This window comes from Lontra canadensis, unplaced genomic scaffold, assembly GCF_010015895.1.
Source record: "Lontra canadensis isolate GAN:19392208 unplaced genomic scaffold, GSC_riverotter_1.0 scaffold3, whole genome shotgun sequence".
NCBI classification, from domain to species: Eukaryota; Metazoa; Chordata; class Mammalia; order Carnivora; family Mustelidae; genus Lontra; species Lontra canadensis.
The window spans coordinates 4,433,181-4,453,321 of record NW_022630997.1 but is presented as its reverse complement, the minus strand read 5'-3'; the positions used below and the strand labels follow the sequence as shown (position 1 = coordinate 4,453,321).

General features: G+C 42.7%; 1 protein-coding gene across 1 annotated transcript in view; it reads left to right on the top strand.

The window, feature by feature from the left end:
• Nucleotides 1-3,128, top strand: part of ATRNL1 (attractin like 1) — a 794,045-nt gene extending 790,917 nt beyond the window's left edge. Inside the window, exon 29 of the mRNA XM_032878996.1 lies at nt 949-3,128. Coding sequence (XP_032734887.1) covers nt 949-1,073 — 125 coding nt within the window. The 3' untranslated portion in view covers nt 1,074-3,128. The remainder of the gene's footprint in view (nt 1-948) is intronic.
• The last annotated feature ends 17,013 nt before the right edge of the window (nt 3,129-20,141 follow it).

Genomic DNA, 20,141 nt, shown 5'->3' with positions numbered 1-20,141 from the left:
TTACGTCTACATTAAAACTTGCACATAGGTATTTACGCTTGCCTTATTTATAATTCCCCAAAATTGGATGCAGTCAAAATATCCTTCAATAAGGGGAAGGACAAACAAACTGTGGTACATCCATACAATGGAATATTATCCCAAAAAGAAATGAGCCATTGACCAAAAAAGATATGATGGACCCTAAAGGTGCATTGTTAGGTGAAATAAGACCGTCTGAAAAGGCTATGCACAATGATTCCAACCATATGACGTTCTGGAAAAGGCAAAACTACAGAGACTTTTAAAAAAGATCAGTGATTATCAGAGGCTCATGGGAAGGGGAGGGATAAACTGGGAAAGCACAGGGGATTTTTAAGGCAGTGAGACTACTCTGTGTGATACTCTAATGTTGAATATATGACATTATGCATTTGTCCAAACCCTTAGAATGTACAATACAAAGAGTGAACCCAAAAAGTAAACTATGGACTTTGGTTGATAATCATGTATCAGTATTGGCTCAATTCTTCTTTAAACCTAAAACTGCTCAAAATTTCTAGAAAAAAAATTAATACAATGGCTTTTTATTCTATACACATAAAAATAATAGTAACACTGAAAATTCTGTGTACAGCTAAAACAAACTTGTGTTCAGACATGGGAACTAAGGTGTGGGGTCCTGTCCACAGCTGGTTATAATGTCTTTGTCACACACACTGAATTTGACCATCTGAAGTCAGAGTCAATTAACTGTTAGATCCTTGTTCTTCTTTCTGTGTCACATTCATATGTCTCAATTGAGAAACATTTTAAGTAAAGGGCAAGCTACATGATAACTTCCAATAAACAGTGAAATGTATGATGACTAAATATAAAACAATAAAAAAACAGGGTGCTAAAATACTACTGTCACTCTCCCGGAAACGTCTAACTAAATATTTGAATGATTTTCTCCTCTTCTTACAGGCCTTGCAATTGCCAGTGCCCTAATAGATATTTCACAACAGAAGCCTTCAGATAGTAAAGACAAGACTTCGGGAGTCCGAAATCGAAAACACCACCTCTCAACACGTCAGGGAACTTGCGTCTGAGAAACAGAAGCTGCTCCTGGATATTCCGAAATGTTTCGATTTTGTAAAATGACGTCCATTAAGGCTGGTCTGTGGCCTCAGTTTTTATGGAGGCGAATCTCCATATGGTCCCAGGGCTCACGTACATTTCCCTCCGAATGGGCAATGACCCGAGTGGCCAGAGAATGTTCGTGACTTTTATGAAAGTAACAGTATTGATAGTCATGGACAATAAAGTCAGTTTTTACGACTCTCTTAGGCTTATCGTAGATAACATTAAATTACGCTGGAAAAAGATGTATATTGTTTCTTAATGCAGATGAAAATATGTAATTCATATAAACCAAACTGTTTATATCCCAAGACTTTAAAGAAAGACATTTTATAATGCCTGGATGATGAGAATTGTACAGTTTTTGCCTCATAAGCAAACTTAAATCACTTGTATATGAACAGGAAATGAGCAAATTGCAATGGCTTTAAATGCTGTTTTATCTCACTGTAAATGTAAAAGCAAGATTTTGGTTTAGTAGGATGTAGGTACTATATTTAAATATTCCACATGACCATATCGTGTCTACACTCGGTTTGAGATGTGACTATTTTCCACCTAACAGAAACGCAGACCACAACTGGTCACATTTGGATGGATGGCGTGTGCAACTTCACAGGAGGTTTATTAGAATTCTGAGTGAAAAGGACATTCCTGTCATCCACGCCAACTGCCTAACTCATTATCAGAGCTGATAGAGCATGGAAAAACCTGTCCAGCAATCAATGTTTCCCCTCCTTCCAAAAACCCTCCGATACCGAACCTGGAGAAAGCTGAAATGGTTATTTTAGTGTGTGCAAGCTTCAGCTCTACTGTGGCAATTTTTTTAATTGGTTAGGAATCATTGGATCAGACCTAAATGATCCATCTGCATTTTGTAAGAACGGATCATCTTCTGTTGGCCTTCCTCTCCTAGCTGCTCGATTTTTATCTATCCTTTGCAGATATTATGAAAAGTATTTTAGAGGTGACACCTCCCAAGTTTTAACGTGATCCAGGTCCCTTCCCGCCAGCCATCCATTTAGAATACAAGTAGATGTCTACAGTATCCTTGTTTCTAACCTGGACACGTTGATGTCACGAGAGGAAGTTTCCAGTTTAGAAAATAAGTTCATCACTGCCCACATTGACCATATTCTTAACGATTCACAAATCTGAATCATAGCAGAAAGGAAAAATGATTTCAAAGCACTTTCACATTGGGACATAGAATCCTTGGTGTCCTCATTTGGATAACAGTTCGCTAGAACTCAGTAGCATTAACAGATCTCGTTTGAAACATTTTCTCCACCTCAGGGGGACGACAGGATATGTGTAGAAAGCAGTGACAGAGATATCCAAAGCTGCCTCATACAACACAGCTTCATTCACTATGAAAGTCATTTCAATATAATTGATGTTTAGTACTACCTATGTACTTTTCACGTTCTTTGGATTTCTGGAAGGTAAACCACTTTACTGTTTACAGCTGACGGATGCATAGTTCTTTGCATGCTGTGATCGTGCAGTAGCAGAATATGACCCTATTGTGATACTCAATGTTTATTTCATGATGCCATTTATACATAGCTTCGTTCGATGAGGACTGAATGTAATATAGAAGAGGAATGACCATACAATAGGTAGTTGCATTGTATATACGATTGCTAGGTTGCATCGAGCCATGACTATCATTGTTTTGATAATTAGGCACTTGCTAATTATAGTATATATTCTTTATGTTGGCATGGTAATTTTGCTATTTTCTATGCATTAAAAATAAGACTAATTCTTAGAATAATTCATCTATAGCCTGTGGGTTTTTTGGGAGAGGGGGCGGGAGTGGAGCTGGTTGTTTTTGCCTCCCTGTGATGTTTTCTCTCTCAAAAAAAAAAAAAAAAAAAAAGCAAAGTTTGTAAATGTCTCCTAAAAACAATCAAGTAATTTTATTAGCTTCTTTTTGGACCCTTTAATGTTGATTTTTCTCCTGGAGAAATAAATTGACAAAACTGGTGACTACAAAAATATAATCATTTAAAAATAAAGTGATTGCCCGATTTGTTTTAATTCTCGAATGATTATCATGAGAGAGGCTTACATAACAAAAACACAAAAGCATAGAGAGTTGTAGATAAAATCTATTTCAGCCGTCCTTTTGGAGAGGCCAAGCAAACAGTATTACTATGAAAAAATTGCCAAGCTTCATCCATCTCGAATCCCACTAGGTTCCTAACACTTGAAAATCTGAATTTTAGAGAACTACAGGACATCATGCAATGTGAAGTTAAAGTCATACTGTGTCTTTCCGGGCCAAATATTGCTAACTCCGTGACTAATTATGCAACATCTTCTCAAATTATCAAAGCTTTTTACTGGCAGTAAAATTCTTCACCCTCAGGTGAAATGGATTGAAAAGACCTTAGGGATTCTCACTTTGAATCTGTGTCATGTTCTTTTTGTCCCCATATCCCAAACACTTTAAATTTAGATGCCCCCCTTTTTTTTTAACTTTTTAAATTCAACCCACACATATACATACAGATCCTCTTCCAGAAGTATACAGTTAAATGACTGATTGTCTTGAAAACTTTATCTTTGTGGAATTCTGTACCTTTCAGTTTAGGATAACTTTGAAACATCCTTCAGATTTTAGGATTTCTTATTCTTCCACGTATTAAAAATTTTTGTTAAATAGAATGGAGTTTTAAAAATTTGGGGCGCCTGGGTGGCTCAGTGGGTTAAGCCTCTGCCTTATGCTCAGGTCATGATCTCAGGGTCCTGGGATCGAGTCCCGCATCGGGCTCTCTGCTCAGCGGGGAGCCTGCTTCCCCCTTCTCTCTCTGCCTGCCTCTCTGCCTACTTGTGATCTCTCTGTGTCAAATAAATAAATAAAATATTAAAAAAAAATTTACCTGGGTGCAGGGGTGGGGGGTAGAGGGCAAGTGGTGCCTGGATGGCTCAGTTGGTTAAGCGTCAGACTCTTGGTTTCAGCTCAGGTCATGATCTCAGGGTCATGAGGTCGAGTCTTGTGTCTGGTTGGGAGCTCAGTGAGGAGTCTGCTTGAGGTTCTCTCTCCCTCTCCCTCTACCCCTCCTGTTCGTACTCTCTCTAAAATAAATAAATAAAATTAAAAATCTGTCTGGGGACAATATTTGGACAACTAGAGAATCTTGTTGAAGAGACAGACATCCTTAGAGGTCAACTTAATACATTTTAAGGAGACTGGGATTTTAATAATCGCTTTTGAGTGGAAATTTATTTCAGTGACACATGTCGAAGGAAAGAGTATGCCACATACTACTGTGTTCGAATAGGACACATTTCAACATGGAATCAATACTTGAAGCACTCCCCAAGACTGCATTTTTGGGGAGTTTTGTCAGACAGTGGTCACTGTATGGCTATGGTCCTGGTGCAGAGTCCCTTAGAGTGTAAACCAGCGGACACGCCTGAGAACAGATGCTGGAACCAGCTTCGAGGTGCATGGTGCTGGGCACAATTTGACCTCTAGAAGCATCCAGACTTTGCATCTGTGAATGGAGGTGTGGAGCTGCTGTGAGCTTAGAAGGTAATGAACATAAACCTCCCACAGCAGGTTCTCCATGCAGTGTAACTGGTCTTGACCATCCTGGGGCTACCAGGCTACTCCTTTTCTACTACCTGTTGTATGAATCCGTCTGTTAATTTTTCATCCATCTTTCACCACAGCTGAAGACCAAGTAGGTTTTTGTAGGTAAAAGTTTCATAACAATCTTCAGTTCCTATATTTCTAGGATATAGAAATTTCTTTAAAAAAACTACTTTGATGGTTGAGTCCTTAGAAGTTTTGACTCTTTCAAAATATATACAGCTTTAGTATTTCTTAAATGACTGCTTGATGACCTTCAGGCAGGAACAGTAATTGTCACTTCCATTCAAGTAAGGCCAGAAGAAACCAGTCCTTACATTTGGTTGACGTACATGGTACAACTTTTTGTCATGAAACATAAAATGATGACTTGAGTGTTTTATATGAAAGGTTTTAAAAAAACTAAAATTGACCAAATGAATGAATTCTCCCACATACACTGAAGAACAAGTCAACTTCCAAAGCCCATTTGCCATTTTACTAGCATGAGTTTAGAACTTACTTAGTCATAAGAACTCCCCGCCTTCGTACAGATTCCTACTTCTGCCTCTAGAGATTAAGATTCAGAAGGACTGGATCAGACCCTGGAGACTCATATGCTCAATAAGCAGCTTAGTGATTCTTACCATGAGGCAAATGAGGGAGACACTATGCTGGGCCAAAGAGCTCCCTTTATCTATAGTTAGAAGAATTTAAGTAACGAAGTTATCGCTCTAATTCAAAATGCTTTAAATGATTTTCCAGAGAATACAAGCCCTTGGGTTGATGTTACAGCAGTGTTTTTCACCACAGTATCCCTTTAACAGTGGGGTGTTATCAAATTTCTAAAATTAAGACTTACAACCATATCAATATACACATACACAGGTGTGCATGCCAGTGTTAGCACAGATTGGGTAGAGGTTCCAACCTGCTTTAAAAAGTCCACATTTCCTGCCACAGTGTGCTGTGAATCAGGAGTTAAGTTACTAGAATAAAAACACTGGATGTTCCAAGCCCCACTGCTAAACACAGTTTTGTTTTGTTTTGTTTGTCCCCCTCCAAAATCGCACAGGAAAAGCACTCCGCCCCCGAGAGGGCAGCCCCTCTGCCATGGAAGACTTGCTTGTAACCTTTGTGGTCTTGAACTCCACATGCAAAATACATGTTTCTCTCTTTCCCTCTTCACCTGATTTTCACTGGTCTTTTCTATGCATTCTCTCTGAATGGCATGTCGGACACTTGGAATGTTCCTGACAATGGAAGCAACATGCACAAGAGCCTAAGTGGCCTGGATTTCAGCTCTCCGGCCCAGCCATGTGTGCTGTGTGTACAAACACTGTTCTTACAGTAACAGTCCGCTTTCAGAGACTGGTACCACCATGGCAGAGTTGAGTGGTTTTCTAAGAAGTCTGCTTGTTCTTTGGCAGGCTTTGGGTTTCATCCCCCAGAGGCCATCTGTGTCCTTGCTCTATGTTCGTGCCCCTGCTCTGCTGGGCCTCAGAACGGAATTACTGAAAAGGAGCTTCCAAGGAGGAGCCAAACATCTCGCCTGTGTGCAGCCCCCACAGGGGACCCAAGCACCCATGGCCACTCTTGGGCTCAGGGTCTTGGCCTAATCTTGAGCTGGGCCCCTGCCTGTGCCCTAGCCGATGCAATGGTGGTCTCCTTCCAGGTAGCCCTCCACCACACCTCCCAGGGCTCAGGCAAGGGAGGAGGCTGAGATCAGGAGGCCCAGTCATCCCTGGGAAACAGGCCCAACCTGGCTGGCGCCTCCCAGCAGCTTTAGAAGGTAGAAAGGACCTTCCGTATGGACCCTGTTGAAAATGTCTCCAAAGTGGGGAGAGCACAGAGCAGATCCTGGAGCCCCCTTTCTTTTACAACAGAAAGCAGCAGCTTCTCTGAACATCTGAGCCTCGCACAGGCTTTTCTAAAGCTTTTTGATGGTGGGTCGGTGGCTAACAGGAGATTTGAAGATTTCAGCTCAGCACCTATCCTTCTCTGCCCCAACAAAGTCTCCCTGCAGGAGTCACCCATGAGCCACTGAAGTGAGGGGTGGCCCCTCCCTGGGCTAACCCGCAGCCCTTTCTCCCTCTCCAGAACTAAACACGTTTAGCAATATGGCATCTGCCATAGCCAGAGCAGCTAAGAGTTTGTGGAGCTTTACTTTCTCCAGACCTACCAATGAAAACATCAAGTACTATTATTTTTCTTTCCAAACAGGAGACCACATTATCACTTTGGATGAGCTTTTGTAAGCACCAGCTCCCCGCCCCTCCTGCCCCCAAATCCGACCTGTCTGCTTCCCAGGGCTCCCCGCTCCGTCTAGGAAAGAATTCTGCCCCATTCAAGGAGTAGTTGCCAAGCAGTCCTCATTGAGCATGAAACCAAACCCCTCAAAGAGCACTGCAGAAACGCTGTCTTCTGCTAAGCATCAAATGGTTTCACCAATTTTATTTTTGGCAGAAGTGAAATTTTCACGCAGGCAAGATAGCTGTTTAAGCATAAGCTTCTGTAAACGGCTCCGTGTACGGTCAGATAGGAGATCTCGCCCCAGAAAATCCGCCTAGGAAAATAGCATTAGTGAGCAAATTCTTGTACCAGTTCTTTGTGCGTCTATAGTCCCAGTCGCTGAAAGAGATCTTAAATTTTGTGCTTTCCAGTTCTGAGTTATCTTAGAGAGTCCTGTTGAGCGATGCCCTCGAGTTTTAATATAAACTCAAACCACACTTTTTTTTTTTTTTTTCAAACTGCCTTGGGCCAGTTGTCTTAACCATTTCTAAGTAACCTATGATAAAAATGCTCACCTAGGTACCTCACCTAGGTCTTGTGATGGGTTTTGTTGTTGAAATGAGAAGTGGATCAGAGTTAAATGTGTTCAACTTTTACTGGGAAAAGGCTCAGGTTAAATTCAATACATCGCAAGCAAGGATTTTCCCTGGAGATTTTTCTGGTAACACTGATGCACACAGTGGTGCCAAAGTGCCCAAGCAGTCAAATTCCGGTAGAAACCAATGATACATGTTACCTGATGATTCAGATTTGTGCTTTCCAGGGTTTTTTGTTTTGTTTTGTTTTGTTTGTTTTCACGAAGTCTATCATATATTTCAAATATTACCTTCCTCAACTTTAAATGGTAATTTTGCAGCAAATACTAACAGTGTTAGATTTTCTTTCCCATCGTCACACATCCTTCCTGACCCTTCATTGACTAATCTGCTCCTTTCCTCCCAGCAGTAAACGAACATCTCAGACCTCTCTCAAATGCTTAAAAAATAAAGAAATAACCTAAAATAGGTCTTGCACATCCTCGTTCCCTTGTGACCACGGTGCATGCAGCCAGCCGTTGTCTTTTCCTTCAGATCAGCTTGTTTGAAATACGACGGCACTTAAAAGGAAGGCCGGCTGGAAGGACACCAATAAAAATACCAACTCAGCTTAAAACAATCTGATTTCAACCCAAAATGGATTACCTTGCAACACAGATAGATAATGGCACACAGGATATTCTACTTATCAAGACTGTTCCCTGATCCAGTCAGAACCCTGGATTCATCTGAAGCTTGTTGCCTGGTGGAGGTGGGAGAATGTGGTCTCCCAGACATTTATGTGTGCCTGGACCTGCTGGAAGAAGGAATAAGATTTGAGTACGCAGCGTCCACTCCTTGCTGATTTATGAAGTGACGGCTCCCATTTGACCTTTGAATGCAAAAATCCAATCAGTTTGCTGTTAAGGGAACTGGCCTTGCTGTGAGGGCAAACCACCCAATAGCATCACGTTCCTTCTCAGGAGGCAACATCTACAAGGTGCTCTACAAACTAGAAACTTGTCTAAAGGCATATAAGGTTGTGTTTTCGTGCTTTTATTCGTAATGTGTGATGTTTTAGTGACAAGATTTTCCTTTTCTAAACGATATCCAGAGGATGGTGGTGCGGTAGACCTTTTATGAGTAATTCTTATTTTGGAAGTATATATAAATCACTTACATTTTGCACATCAGTGAATGGTGAGTCATTTTGTCCTAAAGTGGAATGTCCAAAGAAAGAATACACTTTCATCAAAACCCCTTGGGAAGAAAACGATAACAATGTTCCTCTTCTATCAAAATGTTATAACCATGTTTATATCCTTCCATACTGCAAGAATATAATGAATGATAGCTTTCTCCCTCTACTTCTCCCTCTTCTTCTTCTGCTCCCTCCCCCGCACCGCCTTCTCCTGCTGCTGAGGCATCTTCTTTCTGTTCTTCCTCCACTTCTTCTTATGCAAATTATTTTGTATGGACATTCTCTTTTGGTCCAATTTTTCGGTATAGATATTCTTAATGCAGTCTTAATAATCGTCCTTGTAATTTACTCTCTAAGGAGATATTTACAATATTTGCAAAGATTATGACAATGTCAGGTTTATGATCTTGATGGAGGATAGAACGAAGAATAATGATTCATAACGTCTACAGAGTTTGAGACCTATTATGACTGTTGGCATAAAGTTTAATTCCATTCATAAAACAAGTAATTTCATGTCACTTAAAGTAAAGTGCAGTTTTCTAAACTTGGGTCTTAACCACATTAATATCAAACCCAAATGGCATACCCATCTGGGTGTTTTGTGCCTTTAAGTTATATGAACAAGTCTGTATCAACTATACATGAACCAAAAATATCCAAGGAAACGGGGGTGCATGAGTCAATTTTGGCAACTTTTCTTCAAAGTTTGTCAAGGACATGTGATCTAGGGATTAAAGTGGAGACCTAGAAAAACTAGAATAAAACCAAGATCCTATCCTTAACTAAATGACCAAGCCTCACCATGCTTTATGTACCCCATGTACGGAAATGAGGACTCTGGTTCCCTCCTTCCAGGTGCTTGTGAGAAATACACTCGGTATTCAGAGCCTCAGAGCTAGTCCCGTCCATCCCGCTGTCATTATCAGAAGGCTGTGCCCATGGCATTGTGTATAAGCCTGGGGTAAATACTCTTTACATTGTGATCGCACTTGACTTCCTAACACTGTTGCCATGGGCTAGCATGCTGTGTTTTCTAGGCTTTGAAGGCGGAGGAATACATCGTATTTCACGGCCTCCAGAAGCTATTGTAACTGTCTTATCAGTACACAAAGGAATGAATGCACAAGGTGCAGTATCCTGGTTTGAATTCCCATTTGTAGTTGCATTTTCCGAAGTTCAATACTTTGGATCTTTCTGTTCCAGCATTAAACGATGAAGTTACTCATCCATATAGAAGAATCTGAAGTTTTATCAGGTAATTACATAAATGAAATATTGTACACAAAGCATTAAAATTTGTATCAGAAAGAACAGCTCGCATTAGTCCTCAGTCAATATTGGCATATGTAAAACACTTTGAAAGCGCTCAACAAAATAATAAACTAAAACATGCTCCTCTCTTCCCGTTCGTCGTTATCTATATATTTTTCTTTTAGATAAACAATCGACAGTGTGTTTACTGAAGCTTGCATTGCTATTCCCCAGTAGTGTTTGCAACTGGAGTTTTATTCCAGCAGCTACACGAAATGAGTCCACAGTGCAGAGCAGGAAGGCCCCTCTGGAACCTGAGATTATTTGTTCTCTCACTGTTCTAAAGGTAATTAAGGAGCATTGCATGTTTCTCAATTAATGATTTCTCATTCAACAGGGGATCTTTGATGCTAATTTGTTTTAATCAGGGCAGAGGCTGCTCAAAAACTCTAAACAATTCAGTGAAGAGGAACTAGGAATTTTTAATCAAGTGGAAGAGATTTAAATGCTATGAGGGACACATCCATCATGCACTCTCAATTCCTGTTCGTTTAACTATGTTCTTTTACGTTTTATAAACCAATGTGAGAATTATTAAAGAAAGCTTATTGGATTACATATCACTATTTTCCTTATGTATTTGTGCGTATGTATAATGGATGTCTCCCATTGAAAGCCTACTTCTATACAACTTGCATATCTCTCCCTATCTAGAATGTATTAATAACATCTATCTTATATTCTTATTTATTATGTATACTTGGAAATGTAGAATATGGATGTGTAAGGGTATATTCACAAATCTGTAGCCAAAGAATAATGGAAGAAACGTTATGAATGAGCATTAGGTTTAAGACAATCTCTCACATCTTGGACAACTGTCCCGAGTGGCCATTCATAACCTGAGCTGTTAAGTCAAATTGCATTAGGCACATGAAACATTTAAAAGCTTTGCATCCATTGCACCTGAAAGAGGCACGACAGTATGATTAGACCTCAGTTCGTGGAAAAGATGACTTCACCAGGTGACTATCTCTCATGGAAGTAAATGCTAAAGCAGTGAAGTCAGAATCCTGCCTTTTTTTCCTCATGATCAATTTCTGATCATCTCGTTCTGATGTCTTTAAATCAAGTCTACTTTGCAGGAATGTCAATCATAGGAAAATGAGGTTTGTTTGGATTTTCTCCTTCCTCTAACTGAATATAGAAAAAAAAAAATCTCAAGAAATGCTCCAGAGGCCTAACTAGTTAAATACTTGTGGGTTCACTGTATTGCAATAGGTGGGAAGACAAGCTTTTATTTTTATTTTTTTGAAACTAATGGCTCTCAGACTTTGGAATAAGTCAGAATCACCTGGAAGGCTTGTTCATCCGGATGCCTGGGGCCCACCTCCTAGAACTTCTGATTCAGTAGGTCTGGAATGGGGCTTGAGAATTCCGGTTTCTAACAAGTTTTCAGGTAGTGCTGAGACTAGGGCTTGGAGAACTCTGGTTATGATTGAGAATTCTGAGAATGAGGGGGCCGTGGTTTGAGTGCAGCACTGAGCCATGACTCTGCAGTCTTCATAAAGTCCGATGTATTTTTCACATCTTCTCTGCCAGGAAGCAGGCAGGCCTTGTATGTCTCCGAAGTGGCCTCTGGGTGAATTTCTGGACTCGTTGGGCAGGGGTTAAGTGCTGCAGTTGGATGACATTCATGCCCACATTTTAATTCATGGAGATCCCCTGGAGGTTTGCTGGAGTTACAAAGATCTGAAAACAAACTTTTGCATGGAAATAATGATCTAGGACACCTGCGCAAATGGGCAATGCCAGCCACCAAACCGGCTTGTGAAAAGATAGACCAGGATACCGTGTTTTCCAACCCTGCTGATAATAAGAATGATCCGGGGCTCTGTTTTTAATAAGGTTTTTAATAAGGCCTCCAATTAACCCAACAAACAAGTCTGGGGGACTCTGCTTAAGGACCCAATTCTTTTCCCTAACAACTATTCTTCATAACGCTACTAAAATTGCCTAGATAGAGCTCTGGAGGGAAGGCCATTCACAGAGCCTCTGTCTAGGGCACTCACGCACAGGCTGACCTCGTTTGCTTAGCTGTCCCCGACCCAGGGCATGACTATGTTGGTAGCAGTGAATTCTCCCATATGTCTCTCAGAATATGATCATTTCAATGGTGATTTTCTTTCATTCTGTCAAGACTTTTTTTTTTTTTTTGACTCCCCTATCATAAGGCAGTTTGGGGGTAAGGGGACTAGGGTCTCCTGTTTAAGCATAAATGGTTATTTAATTTCATTTACATTCACCCTTATGATTAAATAGTGGGCACAGAATTAAATGCCTGATGATCACCCTGTTTTGAAATCTGTCTTCTGCAAGTTCAGAAAGTTACTAACACCTACTATGTGCCTGACACTATGCATGTTATTTAATCCTTGCATAACCAATAAGAAAGGAATATTAGAATCCCTGTTTCACAGATGAGAAAACAGAGGCTTAGAGCATGAACCTGACTGAGCTCAAGTGGCAGCTGTGGGAGAGAACGTAGCACAGCGTGCTGCTCCCCGCAAGCTGCCCGTGACTAACGCACACAACCTTCAGACAATGGCAGGAAGAATGATGTCAGAAACTCCCACGATAGTTCCCTTACCATATTACCTCATGACAGAAACATTTCTAACTGAAGGGACACAGTCCCTATTCTAATGAGCAATCGAACCTTTTGGAGTTATCATGGTTCACCCATGCAAAGAAAAGGGGCTCAACTCCCCCCTGCTCCAGGCAATCTCTGACTTTTCCGATGCCCGTGACCCGCTGTGCCCGTGAGTCAGTCCGCTTAATCACCCAACTGTCCTGTGCGTTCGTGGGCTGGCTTCAGACCTAATCATGTCATATCATCGGGTCACACAAGTGCTAGTGATCTAATCGAAAGTGACTTTGCAATTACAAGTTACATCTTGATGTGATCATGTTGTCAGTATTCCACTTTGCTGGGACTTAACAGATCTCCAGACCGAAGTTGGAATGCTTGTCTAAGCCCAGTGCAAAAAGTCATCAGGAGGTGGTCAGGGCCCTTGCGGTGACTCTCTTGTCCACGTCACTGCTTAGTTTGGAGAGTGTTAACGCACACCACCTTCCTCTAAGCCCTCTCTGGCCCTTTACAGAGCCACCCTTCCATGCGGGATTCTGCCATGCACCCTTGCTTACCAAGCTGAGTCCTGGGTTCTAAGTTCTGGAAGAAGAAGGCACAGGTTATCAGGGAGCTCGGGATTTGCATCAGATCAAAGGCCCTCAAATCTTCTCCTGGCTCTGTAGTGCTGAAGACAATCTAAGCTGGGAAGTCTTTCCTTTGCTGGGTCCCACGGTAACAGAAAGCGACACACTGAAGCGTGTCCGTGGGACTAGTCGTGTTCCTTCTGGTTTTCTGTCTCAGTTCTCTCATTTGTCTAGTGAAGGTCCCCCTCGGAACGTGCTGGCTGGTTCTCTCTGAATTCCTACTGGGTGACAATGCTACTGTGCTTACCTGGGTTGCTGTGACTTATATTTTTTATGAAATCAGTCCTAAGAGGTTTATGTTGGAACCCATCGGGTGACCTCAGCTTCACAAGAAACATGTCCTTAAGATGGCACACAAATCATCACAGGCATTTACAAGGTCCAAGTTTCTGTTCGGTGATTTTGGATTGCTTTGGTTACACTTTGGATTGGCAGGAGAGCGTATAGAGAGAAATGGGCATACTAGCCTTCTCACCCATTTCCTTAGTCTTTTCTCCTCGAGATCCTTTGAATATCTGTACAGTCTTCAGATATTCTTTCTTCCCCACCACCAAAACACTAAATGCTTACCTTATTCCTTGGTGAAGCTTAAATTCTCCCCAAAGGACAGTGTATCATGACTCTGTTGTTAGGGCTGTGTGTCCAAACTTCATGGCCTCTAAAAGGGACCTTACAGAATACATTGTTTCTACTCAGGAGATAAAATGGAGGTGTAGAGAATTAATAAATTATTTGGGCATCAAAAGATTCTATATAAAGAACTGTTAGTTAACAGAGACAGGAATGTGAAGGTTTTTTAGTCCCCTAAAAAGACTGTGGGCAATGGTTTTGTGGCAGCCAACTTTCAGAAAGAACGTCACGATTATTTTACAGTTGTATTGAAGGAGAACAATCCTTCTCCATTCAGGGCCCAAATAAATGGAAATTCTCCATCCAGCGTGGCCCTAACAATTTAGAAAGAAGCTAATACTAGGTACCTAGCTGGAGTGTTCATTTGCAACATGCAGATGTATGACCTAGATCCATCTCTAAAAATTAATTTAACGGCGCTGCACTGGGCCCCGCTAATACTCTAACAAGTTTTTTTTTTTTTCTTTTCTTTAATGATGAGCATAAACCCTGAGGGCATTGTGTTTGATAGAAGTGACAGCTCTGCAAGATGCAGGCTCCTCTAAGACTGAGTGTGCTGACTCAGAAAATAGAGGGACAGGGCTGGATGGGAGGGGAGTTGTCAGACACATCAGTAACCTTCTAGATTAAAAGTTATGTAGCTAATCAGTGCTATAGGCAGACTTTGCCCGTATCCCCAAGGAGGGGCTGATTTCCTTAGGATTTATTTCTTAAAAGAAAAATCAGTATAGAACTTAAAAACGGCATTACGAAATGCCCTGGGTCCTTCTCCTTTGGTTGTTGGACATATTTTCCAATTCCTGTATCATCTGAATAAAGGAGTTTATGTTTCCTTCTTCTTTCTTTCTCCTTTTCCAACCCCCCGGACTCAAGGAGATCCATCGTGTTCCTGAAACCACACAGGACATTGAAATCTTTGTCTTTCAAATATGCTTAGAAATAAAAATGCAGAGGTTTTGTTATTTCCAAGATATTGCATAATTAAGTCTGATATCAGTGAGGGAACTGAAACAAACAATTCAGCAAGAAAAACTGGTATTTATGTCTATTTGCCTGGGATTTTCTTTAAAATTAAACACCCAGGATTAATTAATCTGGTAGTTGATTGCTGTGATGCACAGAACCCGGGGAGCCCTGGCTCATTTGGAAAGTGTGTGCCTGAGATCTGCTGGCGCCCAGACTGGAGTAAGCATCCTGAGAAGGACATGCATAGAGGAGCTACGACAGTGCTTTTAGGTATTTCTGATAAAAGGGGACGCGAGACTCAAATGATTAGCAGTTCAGGGTCAGCATGGGAATCCTAACTATTGCAGGTAGGATTAACCCCACTAGGTATCATTACACTTCAAGAGAATTTTGAATTTGTGGCTTACAAAGATGATTCAAGTGTTTTTGTGACTCTGTTCCAAACTTTGGAATGAGAACGGTGGATGCCCTTACTGTGTAGTCTCTGGGCAACTCCGCATGGAGATGCCCAGCCATGCTAAGGTGCCATGCGGTGGCTTCAGACTGCCATTGGTATGAAGGATTGGGGTGCCTGAGTCTCCTCCTGCTGGTAGCATCTGGACTCTAGTCTCCGGGCTTCGTCCCCGTTGTGTTGGTTTCTGTGTTTGTTTTCCATCTGTTGGATGTATTCAATACAAGTAATGGACAACCTGAAACCAGTAGATTAAACCATAAGGAGTTCATGTTTCATTTAACAAGAATATCTGGCAGTACGAGTCTTAGGGTTTTGATGGCTCAAAGATGGTCCTCTCCTCCCCATCCTTGGTGGATAAGCTTTTATCCCTCTTTGTCGTAAGATAGCTGCCACAGCTCAGGAGCTCATCTCCTCACGTGGCATTGGATAAAGCAGGAACAGTTCCTTATGATTCTCTTATCTTTCATCAGGAAGGAAAATCTTCCTCAGAAGCCCACCGTGCCTTCAGCCTATCTTCTCATAGCTTTCTCTGTTTAAGATTAGGTCACATGATTACTCTGAACCAATCCCTGGCAAGGGGCAATGGGCTTGCTGTCATTGGTTTAGACCTTCTCCACTCCAGGTGTGATCTAAGGGGGAGCACATAATATAACTTTTGGGAGTTTGTTAGGATTGTAGGGTCTCAGACCCGCCCCAGACCTACTAAGTCTGAATCTTCATTGAACAAGAGCCCTGCTGGTGATCAGAGGACCTGAAATTGTGAGAAGCCCCAGCCCGAGATCAGTGATGATTCATCTACTAGGGCTGAGCATGTTGCAATTTGGGAAAATCAGGATTATGCTAGCATGGAAGGTGGGAATGGCTTTTGGGTAGGCAAACCTCAGTGTCTGCCACAATCTTGTTCTCCCTCATTGCTTAGACAGGTGCTGTCAATTGTTTTGGTGACTATTACTTTCTCTCCAAAAAGCTCTGCAAATTTCTGTCTGCTAACATGACGTGCTACTCCGGGGAGTAGCATGGTCCACTTGAGTTGGCTCTACATCTCTCCTTCATCTTCTAGCCCTTGGATTCTATCAATATTCTCCTTGGATGCTGAGCAAAAGGTGCATGAGTCATCCCACTTCCCTTCGGCAGGATCACTTCCTGAGTAGGATCCAAGCTAAAGTGGTCCTTTGTTATGGTAGGATGAGTGGTTCCCAAAGGTATCGAGGTCCTAATCCCTGACACCTGTACATGTTCTCTAATATGATAAAAAAGACTTGGCGGATTTGAGGAAGGTAAGGACTTGGGGATGGGAAGATGATCTGGATTATCCAGCTGGACCCTAACTGTGAACTTAAGTGTCCTGATAAGAGTAAGGCAGAGGGAGGGTTGACTTCAGAGAGACATGGCAGCCGAAGTAAGGAGCGGAGTGATGCCACTGCACACTGCGGAATGCCAGCAGCCACCAGACTGGGAGAGGCAAGGAAGAAATTGTCTCCTGGAGCTTCCAGAGGAACGAGCATTGCCAATGACTTTGCTTTAGCCCTAGGAGACTCATTTTGGACTTCTGGCCTCTGGAACTGTAAAAAATTCATTTCTGCTGTCTTAGGCCACTAGGTTTGTAGCAGTTTGTTCCAAAGGCCACAGGAAGTGAATACATCCACCTCACACCCCCTGGCATTCCCTGTTACACATCTTTAAATCCAGACATGTTACCTTTTCGTTGTTTTAATATAGTTTACCAATGGGATTACAGATTAATTTTTACAATTCACTCAAATACTGTTAAACTAAGATGCTCAATGGGTTAGGATAAGAAATTAGACCCTTGGAAGCCTAGAGAGGCAATTACCTGCCCATCACGGTTTCAGGTCCTTGGTCACTATCATCATCATCTTGCCCCCAGCGGCAGGGTGACAGGAGGGAGGGAGGGAGGGCCTGAGAATCACCCTGCCCCTCTCCCCTATATCCCCAACACACACGCAGCCTGGCAGCTCAAGGAGCAGAAAAAAAAGCAGAATTAGAAAACGAACTTCGCATAGCTTTTCCAGATCCTATTCTATAGTGAGCCCAGTCAATGGCGCTTCTCTCCACCAAAACCATTTGACTTTGACGGGACAATAAAGACTGAGAAAGGTCAGAAGCTAAGGCTGTGAAAGACTAAACATGCCACTGAAATGAATAAAGAGGGGGTCACTAGCAGCTGTGAAGATGCATGAGATGGATCTGGAAAAGACTTAGAGGGGACAGGGAGGTCTCCGGCCAAGCAGGCACCCCCTGGGCAGAGGCCACAGCTCAGGCCTGTGGGGTCGGCTGCAATCCTGCGGATGGTGGGGCCTGACCTCCAGCAGCAAGAAAGAGCCGTTCCTGGAGCTGGCACGTCTGTGCTGAGGGAGGCTTTTAAATATGCTCTTTGGACAGTGTTCATCGCAGGCCATTGGGATGGAGACAGATGAGGGTCTGAAGTGAGGCAGACTCATGTGAAGAATCATTGTTTTCACTGCTGGGAAGGAGGGGGAGGAGGCTGTCACAAACCTGCAAGTTCAGCTTTTTCTCCGAAATGAGCTCTCAGCCCTGAAGTCTGTCTGCTCCTAAACTCCATGTTCTGCTAAATGGTGCTAATAACGCGTGGCCCACCCTGGCCACCGTCCTGCCATCCATGAGTCATGAGGCTCCGGAGCCATCTGGTCCATTGCCAGTTCTGCCCGGCAGAGCCTCACCCCCAGCCCTCCCCAGTCCCGACGCCTCTGTGTGGACAGAGACAGCTTACTTTTCACTGCTGGCTCCCTCACAGCCGTGGCTGAGCCTTAAGGTATAAACTTCCATCAGTAGAAAGGGCTCATATGTGAGGTTTGTTGGGTAGGTTCCTGAGTTTGTCGTTTTCTGGACTTTGTTCTTGAAATTCCTCTGTTGATACCGTCTTACTGGTGCATCGCCCCGAATAAAACAGATCATCAAGAAAAGCAGACTTTGGCTCTTAGCCTCCAAAGAAAGAAGAATCAAGTGAAATACAAGAAGAAATAAAATACATTAGCGTTCAGTTCTGGATTTTGAAATTCCTGTGGCTCAAGGCCTAGTGCTCTATAGGTTTGACAGAATATTTAGTCGATAGGCCCCTGCCCTCAGCCATCCCCAGCCACAGAGAGGGGCCATGATTGATGCCTACGTGGAAGACAGGGAGAACCTATAGAAGAAGAAAAGTGTGATACAGAGTGAGATACAGAGTTGAAGCCCCTGCCCTTCTAGATTAAAACCATTGGTGTGCAGAGCACATGTCCACACACATGGAAGGTCTTGGCTACTGGCAGCTGCCTGTGGGTCATGCAAGGCCAAGGCCAGTGGAAGACCACCTGCTGCCCTCAGCAGATACCAACAGGGATAGATTCGATGGTCAGAGCAAAACAGGGTGGTGGCCATCACCAGAGAGGCCAGCATGGACAGAAGGTGTCAGGGGACAGGGAAGATCTTTCCCATTGACAAGGAGGTACACCTATCATTCTGCCCCGCAAAAGTATAGCCGTGGCATTAGGGACCGAAATGGCTAGAAACCCTAAGAGAAAATTCAAGTAGCTGCATTTCCTTAACTTGCCTAAAATTTGACCACAGTTAGAATGGAAGCTTAAGAAAAAAAAAAAAAAGTTGAATTAGAAGGAAATACCCATTTTTACACACCTATGAATACGTCTTATGAATTAATATACTTGATATGCTAAGTTTATTACACCTGTAATGAATTTAAAAGTTGCCTTAAGCTCTAGATTTCCATTCCCTATTTGAAGACAATTTGGTTGGATGCGTTTTATCCGCCTTTACTTCCTTCTCTGTCCTTCTCAGCAGAGCTGATCTGCACAGAAGACAGCTTCCTCTGAGTGGTTTCATTCGCCCTGTGAATTCACTGACTGTGCTTTATGTGTTCCTAAAAATATTCAAGATACAAGCAAATAGCCACCCAAAGGGGATTAACATTTATTAAATACCAGTTAGGATGCCATTGTTCCCAAAACGTGATGAATGGTTCCTTCCTCCGTTCAGCCCCACTGATTACCCTGGTATGCGACTGCTATCATTGTGAAGAAAAGGCATGTGGGTCACAAGTCCTGGAGGGAGCAGAGGATACAACAATCAGTCGCAGACCACCATCCTTTCTGGCACAGAGAGGATCTGGGTGACTGGTTCCCTGGCACTGGCGGCATCCTTGTGCAGACCCTGGTGATGAGCCCAACCTGGCTCGCCTCACCTGTGCCCTTGATGCATGGACAGATGGTGTAGCACAGAGGCTGAGCATATAGGTTCTGGGGCCCCGGTAGCTGGGGTCCATATCCTGGTGGGTCCTGAGCAAGTCATTTGACCTCTCTGTGCCTCCGCTTCTTCATCTGCAAAGCAGAGATAATAGTACTATCTACTCCAAGGCAGTGTGCAGAGGAGTGAGTAACACACATAAGATATTTAGGGTAGCGCCTGGCATGTGGTTAGTGCCGTGAAGACATTAGTGGTCGTTATTCAGTGGTCGTGGGATCAGATGACAGGATTCACCAGCTCAGCAGCTGGGAAAGTTTCCCCGGGGAGCTGGTTCCGAATCTAACTCACAAACCAGTCTCCTTGTTACTCTGTAACGTCTAGTTGTGTAAGAAGGCTTCTTGAATAAAGTGGGACCTCTAATGCATCCTTGTTTTACATCTTTGGGAATTGGGAATGGCAAGACTCGTTTGCTCTGACATAGCCCATGAGATAATTACCCCATAGGCTTCAGAGAACTGAGGCATTTTCTGGGCAATCAATCTGACTTCCAGCCTAATAGAATCAAACGTGGTAAATAGTACCATCTACTTGAATGAGGAAATGGGGCAGCCAAGGCGGTGGTGATCCTACTAGGGCCTGGCC